This window comes from Merops nubicus, unplaced genomic scaffold (genome assembly GCF_000691845.1).
Source record: "Merops nubicus isolate BGI_N331 unplaced genomic scaffold, ASM69184v1 scaffold12527, whole genome shotgun sequence".
NCBI classification, from domain to species: Eukaryota; Metazoa; Chordata; class Aves; order Coraciiformes; family Meropidae; genus Merops; species Merops nubicus.
In genome coordinates, this window is record NW_008622378.1 from 19,812 (window position 1) to 41,839 (window position 22,028).

At 39.2% G+C, this 22,028-nt stretch overlaps 1 protein-coding gene across 1 annotated transcript in view; it reads left to right on the forward strand.

Moving 5' to 3' along the window:
- Positions 1–22,028, forward strand: part of MED27 (mediator complex subunit 27) — a gene marked incomplete at its 5' end in the record, with an annotated part of 88,092 nt that overhangs the window by 17,168 nt on the left and 48,896 nt on the right. The window contains one exon of the mRNA XM_008944766.1: positions 15,210–15,340. Within this exon, the coding sequence (XP_008943014.1) occupies positions 15,210–15,340 (131 nt within the window). The remainder of the gene's footprint in view (positions 1–15,209; positions 15,341–22,028) is intronic.

The following is a 22,028-nucleotide window of genomic DNA, read 5'->3' on the forward strand; positions in this document are numbered from 1 at the left end:
TGGGAGTTCATTGCCTTGGAGGGTGTCCTCAAGGTCTGAAAGAGGCCTTCCACTTGAAACCAGCCAGCTGCTTGTCTGCTCCAGCATGTAGTTGGAAAATACCCTTGGCAAATTTTGGGTTTGTTCCACAAATTAAGTAAATCTGCCTGAAAGAAAAAAATAAAAAATAAAAATAAAGCCCTCCACAGCTTGGTAATGCTGCCCAATTGCAGTCTGTGCCATCTCCATGGTTTTGAGCAGTCATTATGCAGCTTGCACTCAGCACACTTTTATTTAAAGCAGAGCTAAAAGTAGAACTAAATAGCTGACGTTCATAGCTGCTGGGTGTGATGCAGAATTACTGGGAGGGGGACGGGACAGGAGGAGCAGCACTGCTGGTGCTGCATGAATTAGTCTCCTTTATGTGCACAGAACTATGCAGGACTGTCCTAAAAACCTCTACACTGGATCACACTTTATCAAGGCATATAAACTAACTGTAATAAGTTCTATTTTGTTTTACTTTGTTTGCTTTTGTTGTATACCTTGAAAAGATGCAATTCAGTGTGCTGTTGCTCTTGCAACAACCAGGCAAACTATTGCTGCTACGTTATTGCAGCATCCCTGTGCTGATTGCTTTTCGTGGAGCCATCTCCATATTGCAGAGCCATCTGTTTTCCTTACTGTCCAAGCATTAGGCTCCATAGTATAAATTACAAACTGCTCTGTGGCTTTCAATTGTTCCTGTTTGTTTGGTGTGCCAGCAGCAAGTCTTCAGCATCATTTATAAGTTTTCCTTGCTCTTTTTTTTTTAATGCTTCCGGCAAAACTATAGTTGAGTGAATTGTTGGTCATTCATGTTGCTGAATTACTGGCTTGATAAGCTTCCGGAGGTAGGTAGATAGTGTCCTCATTTACAAAAGATTTTGTAGCTGGAGAAGTGGTAGAAACAAGTTAAAAAATGAAGGCTTGTGAAAAGCAATATCTTGCTCCCCCACCGCCCCAGTTTCCTTAAATGTGTGCTGGTTCGTCAGCTTGCTGGTGCTATGATCTCCTACAGCAAGAGCTTCTTCAGCTGTGGAAGTACGTGCACTGCTGAAAAGTTAGGGATACTTCTGGAAAACTTAATGCTGAATTTATCAGCTTGTGTCTATTTTGAAGCCTAATTATAATAATTGTGTAGTTTTAAAATGTAATTTCCATGTCTATCTTTAAGACCTAATAGATGCAAGGTGGATTTTTTTTGCCTTTAAATGTTTAGTATGTTTTTACTTTCTCAATTTAGTGCTCAGGCTAAGCTAGTCCCTTCCAATAGTTCTTTGATGTTCTGCACCCGCTGTAGCTGCAGTGATGGGAACCATGGCATGCTTAGCTCTGTAAGGTGTTTGCTTCTGGGCAGCTTAAAACTGTTGGAGGAGAAGGGGTTGCTTTGGGTTTTGAGGGGAGAAAAGTAAGAATACAGGTTACAGCATTTTGTGGTTGTTCAGGACTGATAACGTTTTGGAGGGTGACAGACCATGTATATTGAATGCATTGTGATTTTATGGGAAGCTGTTGATAAAATGAGGTAGATACAAGTTCATAATAGGGTGGTACTGAAATTTTGGTGCAGTGGAGAAACTGTGTGAGAAACTAAGTCAGCTGGACTTTGGACTTTCCCATCTTGGTCTAGAGGAGTAGTTATAATAATATACCATATAATGAATTGAACTGCGAGAAAAACACTTTTCCCTCTTTGTATTTCAGATGCAGTGTTAAGAGAGCTCAGATCTAGCTGAAGGCTTTGGGTCTCTGAGGCACCTGAAGCCTGGTGAGCTGCTGCTCCCTGTCAGGCTCGCGGGCTCGGTGGTGGGCAGCCTCTGCCACGGTGTGTGGTGCCATGGGGCATTCTGCCACTTGCTGTGGGCTCCTTTCTGTAGAGCTGTGAGCTGGGTGATAAAGGTGCAGGGAAGGAGGACCCCCTCAGAGTCTCCTCAGCTTTTTCAAGAGACTAGGATGCTTCAGAAAAAAAGGCCAGTATTTGTTCTGGCTGATCCATCCATTGTAAGCTCATAGCCTTCAGAAGAGAAGGGTGAAATAGTTGAAACAATCACAGAAGTTTGTCTTACAGTTTAAGGGAAGAAACAAATCTTTGTCAGGTGAAGCAGTATGGAAGAATTTTATATTCCAATCCAGTATTACTATGTCACTTGTAGCACTGTGGTCATTAGTGCTCTTAATTTACCTTCCAGTAAATGTGCCAGATATGTCACTGTGGCCAGCCACATTAATTTTCTATTTATTTTTGTTATGATGTCCACCTGAAGTAAGAGATGGATGCCTGCAGTTTTTACTTCATTATTAATGAAGTCCACAAAGCAGTGGGAAGAGTGTCTGTTCACTTGGTGCCTGAAACTGGGTGTACTGATGAACTGCTGGTTTTTTGATCTGTTAAGATTTTCTTGGTGATTATCAATGTACAGAAACAAGGTATGTCCAGAGTTGGATATGGAGCTGAAATAACTGTGGGTTAGGTGGTAGACATTTAGGAGATTATTGGGTTATTGAAGAATGCCAGCAAGACAGCTGATGCATGGAAAGTCAAATGTATGTCAGTCTCCTTTGAAATCCATAAAAAATTAATCATTTAGGTTTTCCTGTGGCTTTAACTGTGTCCCACAGCAACTTAACAGTGGTGCAGCCTCAAAATCTTAAAACTCTTCTGATAACGTCAGTGCAGATTCCTAGCTAAATAGGGAATCTGAAGTGTTTATCATCTCCAAACAGTATTTTTCCAATCCTGTTGTGGCATTTAGTGATAGGACTACTGTAGGGCTTGTGTGGGTGGGGATGTTTTATGCCACTTACAGTGACAGCTGCAAGTCTAGTCTTCAGGAACCTGGGTTTGGCCCCGAGTATCAAACTCTGTTCCCTCTATTCCTTTTTCAAGTCCAGTAAAGAGAAGCATATGTTTTGTTGCATCAGCTACATTGGTGTTACCTTGTGAAGCATGACAAGGTCGTGTGTTTGTATGGCAAAAGAGGAAATCTAAAACTGGTTGATCTGTCGCAGACCTGCTTTTTTCCCTGTGATATATTAAAGATTTCCATGATACATGGTTAAATTTCTCTTCATGTGCGTGTTGATGCTACATTGCTGCTCCTGCAATTGGTACTGTTATATTATTAATATTGCAGATCAGGCCAAGAAGGTGTCTTGCATTTAATATAGAACATAAGAAGGCTTGCCTACCCCATCTGAAAATCTCAAATTGGAACTGAAGATGCTATAAAAATTTAAAAGGGACAAGGTCAATCTGAAAATCACAGATTTTAAAAAGCAGAAAATGATCTATTTTTAACAGGATATTTCCTTACCTGTTAGTACCTCTACTAATAACGTTTTCAGTTATTAACACTTGAAAATGGTTTTTAAGCATAGTTTTAATTGTAAAACTACTTAGTTACCATTTGCCTATTAATTTGGGGGTTTCTAGTTGAGAGACATGAGGACTGATCAAAAGCATTTGGGTTCCTGTGCTCCTTCTGTATGATCAAACAAGTTCAATTTCACTCATAAAAGATAAGGGATGACTCGCTTGCTTTGTACCAATATTTTTATTGAGGAAGAAAAAGTGGATAAGAGGGTGCTTTATTATAGCAAGCAAAGACAGAGTTCAGTAATTGAAAATAGAAATTTAACAAATTCAGCCTACAGCATGGCTTAAATCCTGAAGGAAACTAGGCACTGGAAAAATTGAGCAGGAATAGTTTGGGACTTTCTTTCCTTGGAAGACTTGAAAAGTGGGCATGTACACGTTCTGTTTTTAAGTACATTTGCTAAATTATAAACACAAAAGTAACGTGATTTGGGTAAGAGGCAAGACTAAATATTCACAGAGGTTCTTTTAGATTGACTTAATATTTTCTAGGAAGCTTGTGAAAAGGATCAGTACCAATCATCCAGGCTCTTCACCATAATATAACTTTTTTCTCTTCTGTGCTCACCATGTGCCTTCTAATTTGAGTACTCAGATGGGAAGGGTCTGTATCCAGGAGAACATGCTGTCCTCCAGAGTGTAGAATTCAACTTAAAAGTTCAGAATCTCAGCTTTAAATATATTTCCAGAGAATAGCTGGCAATATGCATTTTACTTCCAATTAGTGGCTGACCAAGACAGAAGGCAATGGTGGGCTGCTACTGACTCATCCTTTATTTCAAGAGAGAGAACTGGGAGTAGAGATTCAGATCATGCCATGACCTGGCTTAAATCCTTTTCTAGCTGCTTCAAAGACTTGCTGAGCACCTGACTGAAGTTATCTGTGGGAAGTCTACTACAAATATAGCAAGTAGTAAAAGCATTTAGTGTTCTTAAAATCTGAGGTTCCTCAGATCCATACCCAGCCCGAGTGGAATAAGCACTGTGAAGGTAAATTTAACAGTATTTGTAAAGAAGCAAGATAAAGCAGGAAAATATCATAGGAGACATCTGAAAAGATAAGTGTGGGCATTGTGTGAAATGCTGTAAATAACATTCTGTGCATGGAAATGGGTGCTGAATAACTGCCTCATCCATGCTATCCTCCAGACTGGTAATCTGAGGTCCTTTTGAAAGAAGCACGTAATCAGTCTGAATTCTTAGCACAAGCAGACTGATTTAGATTGCATAGGCAATATGAATTCAAGCATTTCCTAGTTACTGAATTCGTTGTTTGTAACTCTAACAAATTGAGTATAGCTTTTTTACCATACATAACTATACATGAACACACTACTTTTCTTCTCTCAAACGAAGTGTTTCTTGGGTCAGCACAAAAGCTCAGATCTCATCGTAACCAGTGTGTTATAAACACCTAGATAAATACAATAGAAAGCTTCTGGAGAGGATTTCTTCTTTTTAGTTCCAGTGAGAGAGGGGTAAATAAAATAATTGATGTGCCCTGTTAGCTGTCGACCAAGTTTCATGTGGCATGTCTTTCCTTTGGCATGCAGATAGCAGCAGCGCATTTTAGCACCTCGCCTACAGCATCCACCTCCTGACAGCAAAACTTGTCAATAGAAAAGCATTCAGCACTTCATTATTTCTACAACCTGAGTGCATTTGCAAATTAATTGATGTGTGGGAGGAAAGGCATCTGCTATTGTAGAAGCCCTTAACTGTTGCAGCAAAACTAGAGCTAAGTTGGGTAGCTCCAATGAGCTAATATGCTGTTGCAGGTGTTGAAGCCTCTGAAGTGGCATCTTGTCCATTTTTCTTGCTGTCTATGCTTCTTGTGGGTTCTTTGTTGTTGTAATTCAAAAAAAAACCCAAACCCACTTCACTGAATTGTGACCATGAAACAAACAGCATGATATAGATAATATCATATGTACTTATATATGGTTGATTAGTTAGCAAGTAGTTTCACATTTCTTGCTGGCTCAGCACCAAAAGAGCTTTAATTAGACCTGTAATGAATGACTGGGAGCATTTTACATGCTATTAATCTTGTGGTGTAATTGAGTTAATTATAATATTAAAGTTCCCATGAAAATAATATGAAGTGTGTTCCATTTGTTTTACTCCTAAAGATAGTTCTGAGGTCCCCCAGCTTCATCTGAAGTATTCCTACTGCAAGTCTTCAACACTGACAGAGGAAACTGTAAAACCTCTTTATGCACTGTTCCACCAAACCCTTCTGTTTGGCCATCATCCTGTTCTGGTCCTGTGCTCTCTGAGCTGCCACTTCACTTGTAAAACGTGGGTAACTTCTGCAATGGAATGTGTCTCTTTTAGCTTTCCTTGCACAGTGTAGTATTTCCTTGTTTTTCTGGTTTCTGATGGGTTTGCTTACCCGAGCATGGCAGATGAGAGGAAGAATATGGGATCTATTTTCAGAAATAAAGATTACAGCAGCTTTTGAGCTGTTACTCTTTGTGCTGTGGTAAAAAAAATGTGTAGCAAAAGAGGTGTTTTTGCAAAGCATATGGCTTTTACACTAGTTCCGACTACAGCAAGCTTTGGATTCGGTTGTAAAACATCTCTGTGCTTTTTGCACTCTCTAGTCAGAGTGTGACATCTTCACCAGATGGACAGATAAACTTTCCATAATCCATGTATTTTCTTTCTGAAGAGAAGATGAAGTTCTCATCTGTACAAGTTGAGGAAAACCTCATCTGTACAAGTCTATTGTATGCTTGGATATTTGGGCATGAAAATTTGATGGATGCGCAGCTGAGCACTGGAGTTACTGGTGGTTTTGGGGCTGTCTGGGCAGCTACAAAATCAAGCCTGCTTTTGTTTGTCCTTCAGGCCTTCTGAGAGCCTTTGCTTTAGCTACTTTCAGAACTGTGTGCTTAATTGTGGAACAAACGTTGCTCCATTCCACCTTCTCTCTGTTTTGGTTGATGCACTGTCATGTTTCCTTTTTGTAACTCTGCACTGTCAGGATTGGTTTGGTTTAGTATTTTTAAATTATAAAATCAATTGTTGTTTCCAACCTTAATTAACCCTGCTGGGATGGTAGAACTGCCTTTCTTTTTTCTTTCACTAACTTTGCTGGTCACACTTCTATATTTTTCCATCCTCTTGACTATTACAAATTTTGTAAATAGTTTGGAAATGCCACCTTGTGATGTATGGGCCTCTTTAACATTTCTTTGATTTATGTGCACCGTGCTGAAAAAAAGCAGAGGAAGCATATTATTCTGGAAAAAATGTTGCCAGTCTTCAGTTTTTTCAGTCTTAGTTAAAAGCTACACTTTTATCAATCAAACTTGATAGATTCTTTTTTCATCCCTAAAAACATTCATAACTTAACTCTTTGAAGTCTAAAGAAATAATTTGACCAAGAGTTTTATATATGTCTACCTGTTTTTTGGATGTCTAACTTGAAATATCTTTTAAACTGATTTTTCAGAAATTGGCTTTTTCATGCATTACAGCTTGGTCATCTAAAAGTAGAGGTGTTAAAAGATCACAAAGGGTAGGGTGGTTTGGGTTTTTTTCTAAATAAATTTAGCCATATGTTATTATTAATAGAGCATTGCAGAAACTGATGTAGTAAAACACATTTTGATCTCTAATAGTATGCAGTAAGGTGATTTCTCTACCTTGTACAGAAATAACAAGGATTGCAGATTTCTGAATATCCAACTTCTGTAATGTCTCAATTAAAGGCAGAGAGCTGTTTTTTCTTAAGTCAGATATTCTGTTTTGGGTACAATTCCTGGAAGTCCATATTGTAAACCACAAATGACTATTCTGAAGGGTTAAAAAAAAAAGTAAATGAGTTTTAATTTTGAGTTTTTAATTCTTAATACTGCTTTAGCTGGAGAACATTTTCAGTGAAACTTCTTGGAGAAGGAAGAGCTCACAGTGCTGCTAGTGATCAGCAGGATTGCTCATTCTCCCAAAAGTCAGTGTTTGAAATGGGGGAGAAGGATGTGTTTCTTTTTTATGCCCTTCCTCCAGTGTGCAGCTGATCTAAGTTACAGCCACCTCTGATAGTTCTGGAGTTTCTGTGCAAAAATCTGTGGTACAAGGGAGGGTGAGAGTTTAAAGCTCTAACTACTTCTAACAGTGACCTGTAGCAGTTGCCATTATTTGTCTGTGAACGCTTTCTGTGGGTCACTTTATACTGCTTGGGGAGAAGTATAAATTAATCCAATCATGAATATTCTGAAGCTATAGTAGGAATGTTCATATAGGGAAATAGGCCACATACATTCTGTTCCAGAGCTAACTGTCTTGCTTCAAGCTTTATTTGGTTGTCCTTGCTAGCAGGCTGGACATTAGCATTCCCTGGGATTCCTGCTAGATGTGAAGAAAGAGGATGTTAGCAGAAGTAACCATTTAAGGAAGAATCCTCTTGTAATTTTGCAAGTTCAGCTCAATCTAAATATTCTCTGTGCAACCTCTTCTGCCGGCCGTGGTACTGTGCTCACCTCTAGTAGAAGAGAGCTGTGAGATCTGGGACAGCTTGGCAGAGCCTGTGGGATACCTGTGGAGTTCCCATCTTTGGGTGCACCTTCCCCTTCAGGAAGGCCACAGGAGGCTGAGTGAAGCCAGGTTTCTGCATGCTGCCAGAAGGACCCATGGCTGGACTAATAGCTAGGGTCTGACCCTCAGCATGGGTGTTTGCTAGTCTAAATAGATTGGGAGTTTTAATTATTGTGTGATGGACCAAAGCTGAGGAAAGGCATTTAACAGATGTTAAAGGAACTAGATTTAATGGGTTAGGGGGAAAAAAAGCAGCTAAGTACCAGCAGCAATCATTACCACTACACTGCTTACCCACTAAGATTTCCCTCTCAGCTCTTGTGACCACCTTTCTGCCCTTTGATGGTGCAGCTGGATGAATTGGATTTACGTAAGCTGCACCACACAGATATTTTATTGAAGAAGAATATTCATTTCTTTATTTGTCTGAAAAATAGTTGGTTTGCTGTAGTGGTGAAGCCCAGCCACAGTGCTGCAAATCATGGCATGCTGCTAGACAATTTGGAGAGTGTTTCTGCAGCTGATTGCAGCCCTTTATTCTACCACTTTGGTTTAAAGTATCTTCACATTTTTTCTATAAGCACCTGAGCATCCCCTGTCACGGAGGCAGCAGGCCATTCTTTATACTGACATAGCTGCCACCTGAGCCCCTGGCACTAAAGATTTAGTCTAGGGCTTTAGAAAATAATTTTAGCATGAGAGCAGTGTCTTCAGTTCAAAATTCTGGTGACTGTTGAAGAGGGCATAGCAGAACTGGGGGAAGACACTAATTCTGTCCTTATTCAGTCTTGAGTTTTAATGATGACTTTTCCCTGCTACAGATTATTTGTCATATGCAAAGATAATGCTTCTGTCAAAAGGGAATTCAGATTTTGTCAAATATTGATCAAGTGCACTTCTTGGGTCTTTAGACTAACGAAAGCCATTAAGTGAACACACAAGTGTGACTGTATCACATGGGGTGACACTAAGACCATTTGCCTGCTAGTAGACAACCTCTGTAGCAGCTACTACCCTTGATACTACTGTTTGTTACTGCACGTGGTTTTATTTTGTCATCTAGACACAGTGCAATGTAAGAATTTTACTCTGTGTTTTTGTGGTTTTATGTGGGTTGTAGTTGCTGTGTCAGTGAAATGCCAGTTCTTTTGGTTATTGTTCAGGAAATACGTGTTCAAACTCTTCAGAGCATCTGGAGGTTTTTATAAACATCTTAACCATAGAATGCAGTTACTTTTCTGAAGAGGTGAATAGTCTGTAGCCCAAGGTTACAATTATTCTGCCTCTTTATGCATTTCACATACCAGATCTCTTTAAACCTCACATCTGGTTGGCTCTGTAGTGCCCCTTTGTGTTGATGTTCTCCATAAAGCAAGATATGCCACTGATGTGACTATTAAGTGGATTCCAGAATACTTTTTTAAAAAACTGGGGGAGTGTTAGTGGCTTTTGCAAAGACTTTGAACAATGCAGATAATTTTATTGGCAGCAAGGATGCAGATGCTAAAGCTTTGACCAATTCCTTGAAGAAGATGCCACCAAATTTGCTATCTCTGCATGGTAAAAAGCCAAAGACTTGCAAGCAGTATTGGAGTGAGGGAACATTGATGCAGTCATTCATCAGCAGAACCTCGATATTTTCGAAAGAAAAGTATGGAAAGAAGGTGCTTTAAGGCTGAAATCTGACACTAATTAAAACAGCACTCTCAGCAAAAATAGGAATTCAAAGACAATGGAATAAAAATGTGTGGCAGAGACAAGATGTTACAAGAAACAGGTGTATGTGTGAATGCACTCCTGTTCTGTCTTTATAATAGATATAAATGTCTGAACTTGTTTTTTGACTCCTTAGCCTTGGGAGGGAGGAGGAGAGATCTAAGGGAAAGGCAAGATTGTCTTTGCAGGGACATGTGCAGCACTGAGCCTCTCGGTGCAAGGCAAACGGGAGCCGTGGAGTGCAAGAGCCTTTTAACACAAGTGTGGGCTCATTAGTTTCACAGTTTAGTTGGATCAGGGTGTTTAGGAAAAGATGCAATAGCTTCTGTACAGGAAGTTAAAAAAGAATGGAATGGGGGTAGCCTTTGTTCCCCTTGTGGATTGGTATATGTAGGTTAAATATTCTTGTAAAACTGGAAAGTGTTTGAGGGGCATAAATGTTTTAAAAACATAGAGCAGAGCATGCTAATTAAATTGTGAACTAGAGAAAAAGGCACAATAGCTAACTTTTCTATTAATTGAAAAGCCTGCAACCTAGTTCCACGAGAGGAAAAACAATGAGTAAAGAAATTGGAGACTGCTCTTTTAGTTTATTGATGCTGTTTTGGCCAGTCTAGAATTCAGCTATCCTAAAATGATCAAAAGTTGTTTGGAGAAAAAGAGTATTTCCAAACTGGCCTCATTATCTGAGAGAAGCTTAAAAATAGCAATTAAGGTAGGATAATTTCTTTCTTGCCTGCTTTAGTCTGCAGAGATGAAACTGTGGGAGTGTCCTGCTTGCTTGCTCGTTGCTCTTTTCAAACGAACGACTAGAATTTTATCATAATAGACAAATCCCTTGTTAGCTGCAAGGGAGAAATAGTTTAATGATGAGGGGCAAAGTCTTGTGCATCTTAAATGCAGGCAGATGTATCTGTGTTCAGTGTTCTAGTGAACTCTGAAAGTTCCATGATGGGCAAGTGTCTGTCAACCACTTTATAAAAGTTCATTTCTTGGAGGTATGGAAATAAACATGTTTTTATATTAACTACAGGTGAGAAATGCTTTTCTGTTTATTTAAAGAAACCCTTTTGTTGCTTAAAAACCTTTTGAAAATGCTCATGTGCAAATGTATTGGGCAAGGAGATCTCATGGAAGAAACAAGTATATAGCTCATGTACGAAGGGACTTGCCAGTTGGGAGAAGTTTAGGGAAACTGTCAGGACATGCAGGAAGGCAGTAAGAAAGGCCAAAGCCCTCTTAGAGCTAAAACTAGCAAAGGAAGTAAAAGAGAACAAAAAGGGCTTCTTCAAATCTATCAGTAGTGAAAGGACCAACAGGGGAAGTGTGGGCCTGCTGCTGAATGAGGCACAGCCCTGAGAACTGAGGCTGCAGAGAAGGCAGAGTTGGTGAATGCTTCTGTGCTTTGGTCAGTAATCCTGAGGCCAGCCCTTGTGAACTCCAGACCCCAGATATGAGGGTTAGTTAAATATATGAGGGCTGGGTGTCAAGAAGAAAAGGGCAACCTCTTTTCACTTATGCCCTGCAATAGGACAAGGGGCAATGGATACAAGCTGGAGCACAGGAGGTTCCACCTCAACCTGAGGAAGAACTTCTTTACTGTAAAGGTTCTAGAACACTGGAACAGGCTCCCCAGGGAGGTTGTGGAGTCTCCTGCCTTGGAGGCTCTTTAGGTCCCTCTGGATGCCTTAACCTGCCCTACACTAGATGGTCCTGCTCTGGCAGGGGGTTGGACTCGATCTCCAGAGGCCCTTTCCAACTACTAACACTCTGTGACTCTGTGATTCTGTGAACTGTGAGTTGACACAATCAATCCTAAATGTTCCAGTGATTGTTTTTTTTTCCTTCCCTCACCCCAGCTCTTACCTTCTTCCTACCCAACCTATTTTTGCAACGTTAAATGGCCTTGTCAGTAAGTGGAGTGAGATGACTTGTTTGGTCAGCAGTCAGCACATGCAAAACCTCCAGCCCATGAATTATGTAAACTAAAGACCTTCAGACCCAGCATGATTCTAATGATGAAGCTTTAATTTTAAAAGTTTTAAATTAGCACAGTGTATGTTTTTGTAGTTTCATAACATACCCTGTAAAGTAATCCTATTGGCCAAGGTAGAACCTGTTAACAAACTCTGTGAAAATGTCAATTATCGCACCTGTAAAATATTAGTGATAATATTTTCTAGAAAATACAGACCATGTTGCCATCCATGTAGAAAAATAATGTACTCAAAAATAATGAAATCTTATAAAAACCAAGTTCTGTATTTATTTACTGTCATGTAAAGCTTTTGTATGTATTGAAGTGTTGTTTTCAGTACTTTTCCTACATCCTTGAGAAGCAGAGTCTCTTTTGATTTTTAAAATGTGAAATTCACACATTACTTGGAACCACAGTTCTAAGAAAAATATCAATTATCATGAGACTCATCATGAGAGTGTACAAGTTGGCACTGGTATATATCCTAAGTGTTATAAATTGATTTTTGTTGTTGTTTATTTCTTAGTTTTCTGAAATAGATTCAATGTTTCATCTGCATATATTGGGGGGGAAAAGATCAATCTTGTTAAAATCTTGCAGAGGAATATTTCATTAGGAAGTAAAGAGCTTAGCATCACGTAAACCAGTTGGAATTCCCCACAACTAAACGACACGGATGCTTGCTGTAACAAAGCCACGGCGTGCTGGGGAATTCCATGATGGCTGATACAGAAATGATTTCCAGTACCACCTAGTGCTGCGTCAGTAATCGTGTTCAAGGAGCATTTAGTACAGTTTATGGATCAAGCTATTGCTACTCACCATTCTGCTGCTTTAAATGAGCACAGTGCAGAAGGGAGTTGACCATCCACAAGTGCCCAACGTCTGCCTGCGTTGGGTCGCAGGGTGTCTGAGAGCTGCCCAGACCAGCCCTCTGCAGACACTGGCACATGCAGCAGCTCTGCTGGCTCAAACCAAAGGCTCCTGTCACCCCAGGTCTCATCTCCAGCAGTAGCTGTGAGCACATGCCTCTACACAACGTCCTCCCCTGTGTTCTCCCAGCCATCAGCAGGCTCTGGCTCGGGGACTTACTGAGCTAAATGTGGTTTCTGTGTGTTAATCCTCAAAGGGTTTGTGTCCCATGAGCTTGTCTCAGCTTCCCTGTATGAGCCTTTTAGCACTCAGAACATCCTCTGACAGTCCATTTCGTATGCATTCCCTAAGGTGAAGAGAGTGTGTTTGGAAATAGTGTTCTCTTGTTAGTAAGCAAAATTTTTGAGGGATTAGTATGTTTTTAGCTGAGGTTTGCTGTCATGGCTGATGCTGGCAGACAGGTGTTTATCTTGCAAGAGGAAAAAGGAACTGAATGGCACATGTATTATCCATCAGGAACAGTGGATCTCCCAACTGTAGCTTTGATGCTGGTGGTGCTGCTTTGGTGCTATTTTCAGTCTTGTTTCTGTTCCTCAGAAAAAATTATTAAGAAACAACTTCCCAATCTCTTCAGTTAACACCCTTCAACGCCCAAAAAGGAATGTATTTTGTGCAGTACAGTATGTGATACTTAATAAGGTATAAATCAAGGTGGACAGAAGCTGCCTGTCAGTTTTATTAACTTTGACCTTTTCTCCCATTCTAAGGATCGTTTGGTAAATATTTAATGGCCCTTATAGATTTTGACAGTTGGATCTGCATTCCTAGGAGCAAAGGTAGATCATAAAGAAATACTTGTAATTAATAAAAATAGCTTAATCAGTAGGAGTCGGTCTTCAAGGACAGAAGTGGTTTTTTAGAATATACTTTTCTTTTTAATTCCTTCTTTTACATGCTGGGCTACTAAATGCCAGTTTAGCCATGGCTAGGAGGTTCTGAAGTAGGAGTTGGTCTTCAAAGACAGAACTGTTTTTTTAGAATATACTTGTTTTAATTCCTTCTTTTACATGCTGGGCTACTAAATGCCAGTTTAGCCATGGCTAGGAGGTTCTGAAATGTTTTTAAAAGGTTGCATTTAAAATTCATCTGTGATTAGCACCTGTGATTACCTCCATCTCTGATGTTACCTACCTGAAATACCTGTTGGAGTCATTCTGCACAGTGAGCGTAAGTGAATGATATCAACAGCACAGAATGGCTGATGGGGGGGCTACTCTTAATAAGATGCAAAAAGAAGAGGGAAAAACGTGTTCCTGAGTCAGAAGGGTCTTCTGCCAGAGCTGTCTTTCCCTTTAATTCCCTGCATATTGCACTCACTGCAAATTCTGGTAGTGAAGATTGAAAACTAAGCCCCTGACACTTTGAAACATTGCCTTTCAAATATGTACCGTCCATTGCTCTCATTGATTTTTTTTTTTTTTTTTTTCCCCCCATTTCAGAAATCTGTCAGAGTCAAACAACTCTGAGCAGAATCCCTTGGTCTGAGCAGAGCTGTTGGGGCAGTGCAGTCCCTGGTCCCTGCTGGGGGGCAGCTCTTCCCATTAGCAATGCCATGTGTCTCCGTGTTGTGCCAGAGCTGAGGTCACGTGCCAAAGCAGCCAAGTAGATCAGGAGCCTGTTAAGAAGCCTTATGGATGCTCTGAGCATTGACATTTGAGTCAAATTGGCTGGCAGGAGAGCTTCACTCATTTTAAAAGCCATTTTCAAGTAGATCACGTTACCAAGCTTAATTTTGCTCTTTTTTAGTCAGCACCCCCTGCAATAGTTTTACCTAAGACCACATTTTTCTGAACACTTGTCTTATTTTCCTAAATATAAGCTTTTCTTAGATGCAGACCATGGCATTAGAGTTGTTAACTTGTTAAACAGTTCATCTTTTTCGGAACAAATCTTTAGACAATTTAGTGAGCATGTTCATGTAGAGACTACAAAGGATGATGAAGGAAATTGCATGTGTCTGACAGAACCTTGTCCCCACACTTGGAAAAACAGGGAGCTAAGAATGTAAATAGAAAGTATTTAGTTGCACTTGAAGCTGGTTTCAGGACAGACACAGCACTGGAGTCATTCTTAGACCTGCAAGCAGTGGGAATGCACTCAAAATCTCACAGATTCATGTTGTGTCCTTCATAAATTTGTTTTTCATTGGCAAGTGGAATAAAAGGTTAGAGGAGAACGGTACTGAATGAATATTTCTGCAATGCAAATGTGCTAGCAGGTATTTTAAAGGCTAGATTCTTCTTTACAGTAGTAGCAACTTCTTTGTGAATATTTTTTGGTTTTATGCTTAAGAAAAAAAGATGAGTGTTATTCCTAAGAAGCTGGTTTAGATAGTGATCCCTCGGGAGGAGAAACAATCTTAACATTTAAAAGCAAGCCTAAGTTACAGGAGAGTTAAAACTTGAGAGGAAGTTTTTGATTCATCATCTTACTTGCCCTATAGCATAACTTCCCTGTAATACCTAATTCACAGCAGATTTTTTTCATACGCTCTTGTTGGTATCACTTCCATCCAAGCAAGATATATCTAATACCACACATTGACTCACTGGCTGTGATTTGAATCGAGCAGTACAGAGAGCAGAGGTCTGACAGAGTGCTGCAGTGGTACATATTTTAATAGATGTGCTTTTTGTTATCCAGCTGCAGTACCACGCCGGGCTGGCATCTGGCCTTTTGAATCAGCAGTCTCTGAAACGCTCAGCCAACCAGATGGGAGTCTCTGCAAAACGCAGACCCAAAGCCCAGCCAACGACTCTTGTCTTACCTCCTCAGTAAGTAATGGAATATTCTGGAGGGTTTGTGGGGGTGGGGAGTTTTATAAGAAAAATTTTTATTTATTCTATTAAATCATCCTAATAGCAGCTTTGTGCATGCATTTTTATTTCATACACAATGAATTATTCTTGTTGGATTGGGGGGGTACACTATGGAAGCAACATTTTGTTTCTTCTGTTTGTGGAGGCACTGTGGCAACAGAAAAGTTGGAAGGATTCTTTTTTTTGTAGCAGGTCATAAAAGTTTTTTTTCAACAAGACATTGTCATTGAGGAATGATGTTCCCCTGATTAGTATGACTTGGAGCTTCAAGTAGGACTTTTCTGAAGGTCCTAAAAGGCTGAAGCCCCAAAGTCTTTGGTGTGAGTACTTTCTCAACAAACGTCTGTTCGGCGTCCATCTGTTCACCATATGCTAATTTTTCATTGGATCTAAACATCTTTTACAGGTGACAGGCAATTATGAGGACACTTAGAAACTGTTTGAGGACATAGAGTATCAACACTTCAGGCAGTCTGTGTACTGATGCCAAAAACACAGAGATGTCCACAACTAAGCTTATAAATTAATAAACTGCCTAAAATATTTAGTCGTGTATAAGAAAATGATTATTATGTGGAAAATGAAGCACTAAGGAATTATTCATTGTCCTGAGCATCCTTGTAGTTCGTGGAAACTGCCTGCTTCTTTTCCACAGAACAAGAGTTGCTGACTTACAAACACTATGTTGCTAAAAACTTCATAGCTGTAATAATGAAAGTCCCTCTTGGCACCAGAGTTCACAGGCCTAAGTTCATGAAGGAATCAAAGGAAGTTTGGAGCTTTTTTCTTGTATGAGATGAGGAAAAATATCACAGTCACAGAGCTTTCCCCTTGTACGTTAACTTTAGAGGGATGCTAATTCAAGAATCCATAAAATGTTCTATTGTTTCACCGGTACGTCGGAGGAAGAAGAGTGGTTAGAAAGGCAGCTCTGGCAGAACTAAGTGTTTGAAAACCAGCTGTCATTTCTCATCTGTCTGTGAAAGAACAGGGATATATTGTGACAAACTTGCTAATTAGCTGCTTCCTTTGGGGTATCAGGTTTATCCAGAGCTTAAAATGGACTTCTCCAAGAAGTTTATAAACTAGAATAGTGCGATACCAGTTTTCACAGTTCTGATTCAGAGGTCTTGAAATATTTGGCTGTTTTGGTTTTTGTTAATCATGGCTTACTTTTCTAGTAACTGGCTTCTCCAGTTACTAGAAATATGTATAGTGTGAGAGAAAGAGCTAGCTTCTATTTTTGCCTTGGAAAGTCTGTACTTATACAGTTGTAGCTGTATATATTATACATCTCATGTTAAGATTTATACATTTAAAAGTATTGTATGTCTCTTGATCTGCAGGTGATTTTTCCTTCAGTGGTGCATTTACCTAGAATTTGCAGATGGAATGATCTTTTAGTGGGATGACTAAACTTTAGCGAGTCGTTGAATTATGTTTCTGTACCTTATTACCACTTCCAGCATTATTCACAGCAAAAATAAGTTTTTGCTGAGCTGGCCCTTTATCTGTCACTGGTTTCCTCCACTCTGGCTGCTCTTTGACCTTTCTGTATTTGTCCTTATTTGCTATCTTGGCGTGTCCTAAGAAGAGAATAGTAGTTTTATTAAGTCAAATCAAATACCTGTTGAGCTCAGTATCATTTCTCCAACACAGGGCAGAAGTGGATTATGAAAAGATTTATGAAAATAGGCTTAGGAGAAGGTTTTGTTTTTAAAAAAAAAAAAAAAAAAGGGAAATGGATTTTAATATCTTGATTTTGCTCTAGTCTCATGCAAATAATGATGAATCATGCTGTGATTTTCTAAAATGCAAAGGAAGAGAACCTCCAGGTGTAAAACTACACTTCTCCTTGAAAGGGCATGCTGCATACTAATTCTCCTGTGGTAATTCAGGAGTTTGGGGGTTTTTAGCTTTATTGATTAATCAAGAAAGGGGTAACTATTTCTTTGTCTCTTTTTGCTTTGATGGGTGTTATTAAAATTAAGTTTGGTGACAAGTCTTGGGGCTGAGTAACAATATACTATGATTCAAGTATACATTAAATGTTGTTCAGAGCAACTGTATTATCTAGAGCTTGTCTTAAATTTAAGTAGTTTAAACTGGGTATGTGCCAAAATGTCATTTTAGGACAGCACATTGGAGCAAATAGCAACACTGCAGTAATACTTTACAGCCAGCAAAGGAATGCAGGAGGCACTGTTGCTCAGGAGGTAACATAGGTGGTGATTTGAACAAAATCTTCTAAAAGCTGTTCAGTGTTTGTTGATATTGCATATGGATACTTTGATATTAACCATGTCTTAGTTTGAGGTAAAGGTAGCATTAGTGAGCATGTAACTGATCTGTTTATTTGTGTTTCTGTTCCTTGAAGAAACTGTGGGTCACTTTTGCTATTGCACATTACATTCTTAATGGTGATGATGCAAGCCTGGCAATTATCTTGCTAATCCATATCTTTAATCTTTCCTGCTACGGTGAGACTTGAGTTTTAGCCAAATGGCATTTCTTGTTATAAAGGTGGTGATAGAAAACTTGCTTCTTGTGCTGTGTCAACTTACTGTTCATTTGAGCCCTTAGTATCTATCCCTGCTCTGCTTTTTCTTCTTTCCTCTCCAAGATAGCAACAACAAACCAAATTAAAAAGACAAACCCCAAAACCTTCTCAGCCTGTCTTGCAGACTCAGCCATCTCTTCCCACCTTATGCTCACAGGAGGAGCCAGAGAAGGGGTTTTGCTAATGGCATATCTGATTGTTGGTGAGCCTGCTCATTTGTCCCTTGCCAACTTCAGGATAGGTTTTGATGTGCTCTGGTTTGGAAGTGAGAAGCTCTATATTTTCACTAGCAGATATCTGAAACAACAGTTTTAAATAAAAAAGGTATTTTTAAGAAGGTAAGATCTGTCCTATGCAACCATTAGTAGGAAACACCATTTTCTCAGTGTTTTCATTATCTGGGGGCTTCTAAGGGTGCCAAACAGTTTTGAAGACAAGACCTTTTGGTATTCACTTCTGGTTTTCACTGGCTCTGAGAGTGCAGAAAGGAATACTAGATTGAAATGCATTCTCACTTCTAGCCAAATGTATCTGTATGAGAAAATGACTAACTGCTGGTTTCTTTCTCTCCCTGCTTTGTCCCTCCTTCTGTCTTCTATTAACAAGACATCTCCCTGTACTTGCTAATAGATGCGTTCCCTCACATGCTTCTCATCTGGCTGCTGGTTCCTTCCTTCTGTTAAAGAATCTCAAAGCAGTGTTTGCTGAAGTGCTGAAAGCTGTCAGCTCCTTCTGAGTGACTAGGAAGTGTATACATGCAGCCCTTCTGAAAACCAGGACGGCTGCTTCTGGTCTGAAATAAGACAAGGATGCAGTTAATTAATCTTGTATTTTGATAGCACCACACCTCAAAAGCAAAATTCCCAGTTACAAAGCTGGCTCCATGACCCTGCAGGAGCAGGATGTTGTGCCCCAAAGAGTCTGAAGTGTCTGAAAGCAGTGAGCCCACAGGTAGTCCCTACCAGTGGACCACTCTGCTGAGAGCCCAGCGGATTCTGGTATGTCACTATCTAGCTGGAAAGTGACAGCAGTGAGTCACTGTGACATGAGGAGGAAGAAAAGAGAAAACACAGGATGTTGACTATATTCCTGCAGTTGTGCTCATTGATGCATACACAAGAGGGCCTGTTAGTTTTAATGGGAATTTTTAGGGGTCTCATCTGAAAACCTTATGACTTTAATAGCTCTGTTGCATGGGGCTGTCTCACTGCTCCCAGATTAATTATCTTCTCTGTCTAGAAGGAAATTGCCAGAACAAGAACTTGCTCACCACAAAAGGTACTGGACTCTTGCCCTTTATTGTGCCTTTTAGGGTTATTCATTGTGACGTTTGTAGGTTTGGGGGAAATAAGCACACTATAAACAAGTGGAAGTCTGGTTCTTGTTTGACAGCTTTAGGCTCAATGGACAGAAAGGCTTGAGTAAAATAGAGTCCAATTTCTTGTTTTAGGGCTCTTGAACTTGTCTTGTAAATCTCTTGTGCTCTGATGTATGCTCTAACCTGACAGTGAAAACACTGTAATAGATTGAGTAAAAATCTCTGTAAATTTGTACTCTATTCGTAGGAGTGGACCAGCAAAATTACTTTTCCTTTATTAAAAAGAGAACCAGCAGTGCTGCCTGTGATATTGTTCTAGATAAATGAGAGAGAAAAAGCTGTGAAGCTAATATTTCTTTTAAGAGATAATAAGGACTTGAAGATAGAGTCCTGGACAGAGACTCAGGAGGGCCAGGTTGTTTCCATCTCTTGTTCTGGATGAGATGGAGGAGGTCTTTATTCTGCTCCCTACACCTTAGAATCTGTCTGGATTCTTCTTCTAGAGAAGATGGATATATTCAAAAGAAGTCCATACTTGCTTCATCCTTTGGAGCTGTGTTAGTAAAAGATACTTTTTAGTGACTGGTCTTTTAAAAGCTTAATTTACTGGCTCAGCAGGTGTCTCTTCATCTGGATTTGGAAAATAAATTTACAGATATCCTAAACTCTGTGTTTACTGTAGCTTGATTCAATACCAGCTTAGTCAGTGTGTTGTTCTTTTGTAGCATTAATGTTCTATCAGTTTTAATGATTCTGTCATGTGAGTAGTGCTCTAAGGTTCTGTTTTATTTGTTCAAGAGCTTTCTTCAGGACACACAAGTTGAGTCTTGAGGAAGGAATTTAATTTAAAATAGTAATGTAGTATTCCAAAAGTTGCTATTTTTAACAGCTAACTGAAAGGTGTGTGTGTGTGTGTATATATGTATGTTTAAACACACTGTACACTTACTCATCTGATGAGCCAGAATAAATTATCTGGAACTTAACTTGTGTATTTTATAATTTTTAAATTAAGAAAAATCCTGATGAGCCCTTTGCCAAGAGTTTTTGGAGCAAAGGGTATTTTCAGCATTTTGTTTTATAAACAGCATTTAATTGCTTCCTAGGTTCAGGAATTTTCATTATGAAACAAGGAGGCAGATTATTCTAAAGATAATGGCAGAGAATGTCTACACCAATAAATGTTCATTGCCTTTGTATTTTTTAAGACTGTCCGTTTAAACTTTACATACTTAGTCTGGCCTCACTGTGTTACAGAGACTTGAAATCCCAGCCAGGGATTCATAGTTTGAAACCAAGAATCTGATGTACTGGTTGAGTGTGACAGCTGGTGTATAGGCTGTGGGGAATGCAGTTATTTAACATGCAAGTGTTGTTATTACAATAATCTCATTCAGCATTATGAGCTGTACTCTAACATTTGGGCCTCTTCTTAATGGTATTCAAGAGTATAAGAGCCATGGGTGTGGCTGTATGTCCCATTTTGAGAAAAGTCATCAGAAGTTCTTCGTGCAGTTCTAAAATTCTTCTTTCCCCCTACTGGCAAAGCTGCATTAAGTTTCAATATTCATTAAATGCCACAGAGATGATAATGTAATAAAGCAATAATCCTCAGGCCCACATCTATACTTCTCTCCAGAAGAGCTGAGGTTGAGAATATAATTAAAAATTAAAACTCTGTTTGCATTCCGGAACATGGAGATCTCTTTTTGTACATGATGGGGAATTGTATTAATAAGGAAGAGATCAGTTTCCAATAACTTTCAATACTGGGAGCTCATTTATTATCCTTGTTCATGTTTAAGTTTCTCAGTGTTCCTTTAGCATGACTTCAGTGAGACAGCACAGCAAGAACTGTAAAAGAACATGTTGGTGAAATACGTGACCCTTTTGCTCCACAAATTAATCTTTTTATATGAAGAAAAAAAGATTAAAAATTAGTTCTTTATATTGTAAGACAATAATATTTACATGAACAGGTTTAATTGCTTTACAGCCGTGTGCCATGTAGATGGAACATTCGCTTTAGTATTTGGTATCTCATGTGCAGTTTGGAGCAGATCTTTGTACTGTTTTCTTTTTATTTTTAGTAAGTTGATGAATATCTGTTCTGCAGATGTTTTGTGAAGCTGGTTTAGTTTAAGGTGCAGTGTATTACTGCACAGTGAGGTTGCATTTATCCCTAACTGCTGTATTGATTTTAGTGAATTCGGAGTTTATGTGCACATCTCACAGGATCTTTTGATACTTAAGGCTCTAATATTTCACCTGGCTCAACTAAACAGAAAGTCTCTTTAAAACTTTCTATATTGTATTTCATCAGCTTAAGTAACTCTTACTTTCCCTTAAAGAATCTCAAGCAATTGGTTCTTTGACCTTTTTTTTTTCCTGCCCATATGTTTGGTGTTAATGTGATTAATCATTGTTAAATACATCTTTGCCTTGCTTTTTAATAAGCTCCATATTTTGTGCAGAAGGTCCAAAATATCCCCTATCCCCTTCAAATACTGGTGATTTAATTACCCAACCTAACCTAGCTAAATAGAGTACTAGTTCATCAGGACCTTTGGTAAAAAAAGATTGTGCTCATTATACAGGTGGGTTTGTGTTTGTCCATTCCCTAGAGGAAAATCTATTTAATTTATAAAATCCATAATGTGCATTCTAGGGGTTAATTCCATTCTTTCTAAACACAGTGCTGGTTGAGGGGTTTGATGCAGTGACAGGGTTGCATGGCTTGCATTCCTCTAGATTTTTTCAAAGGA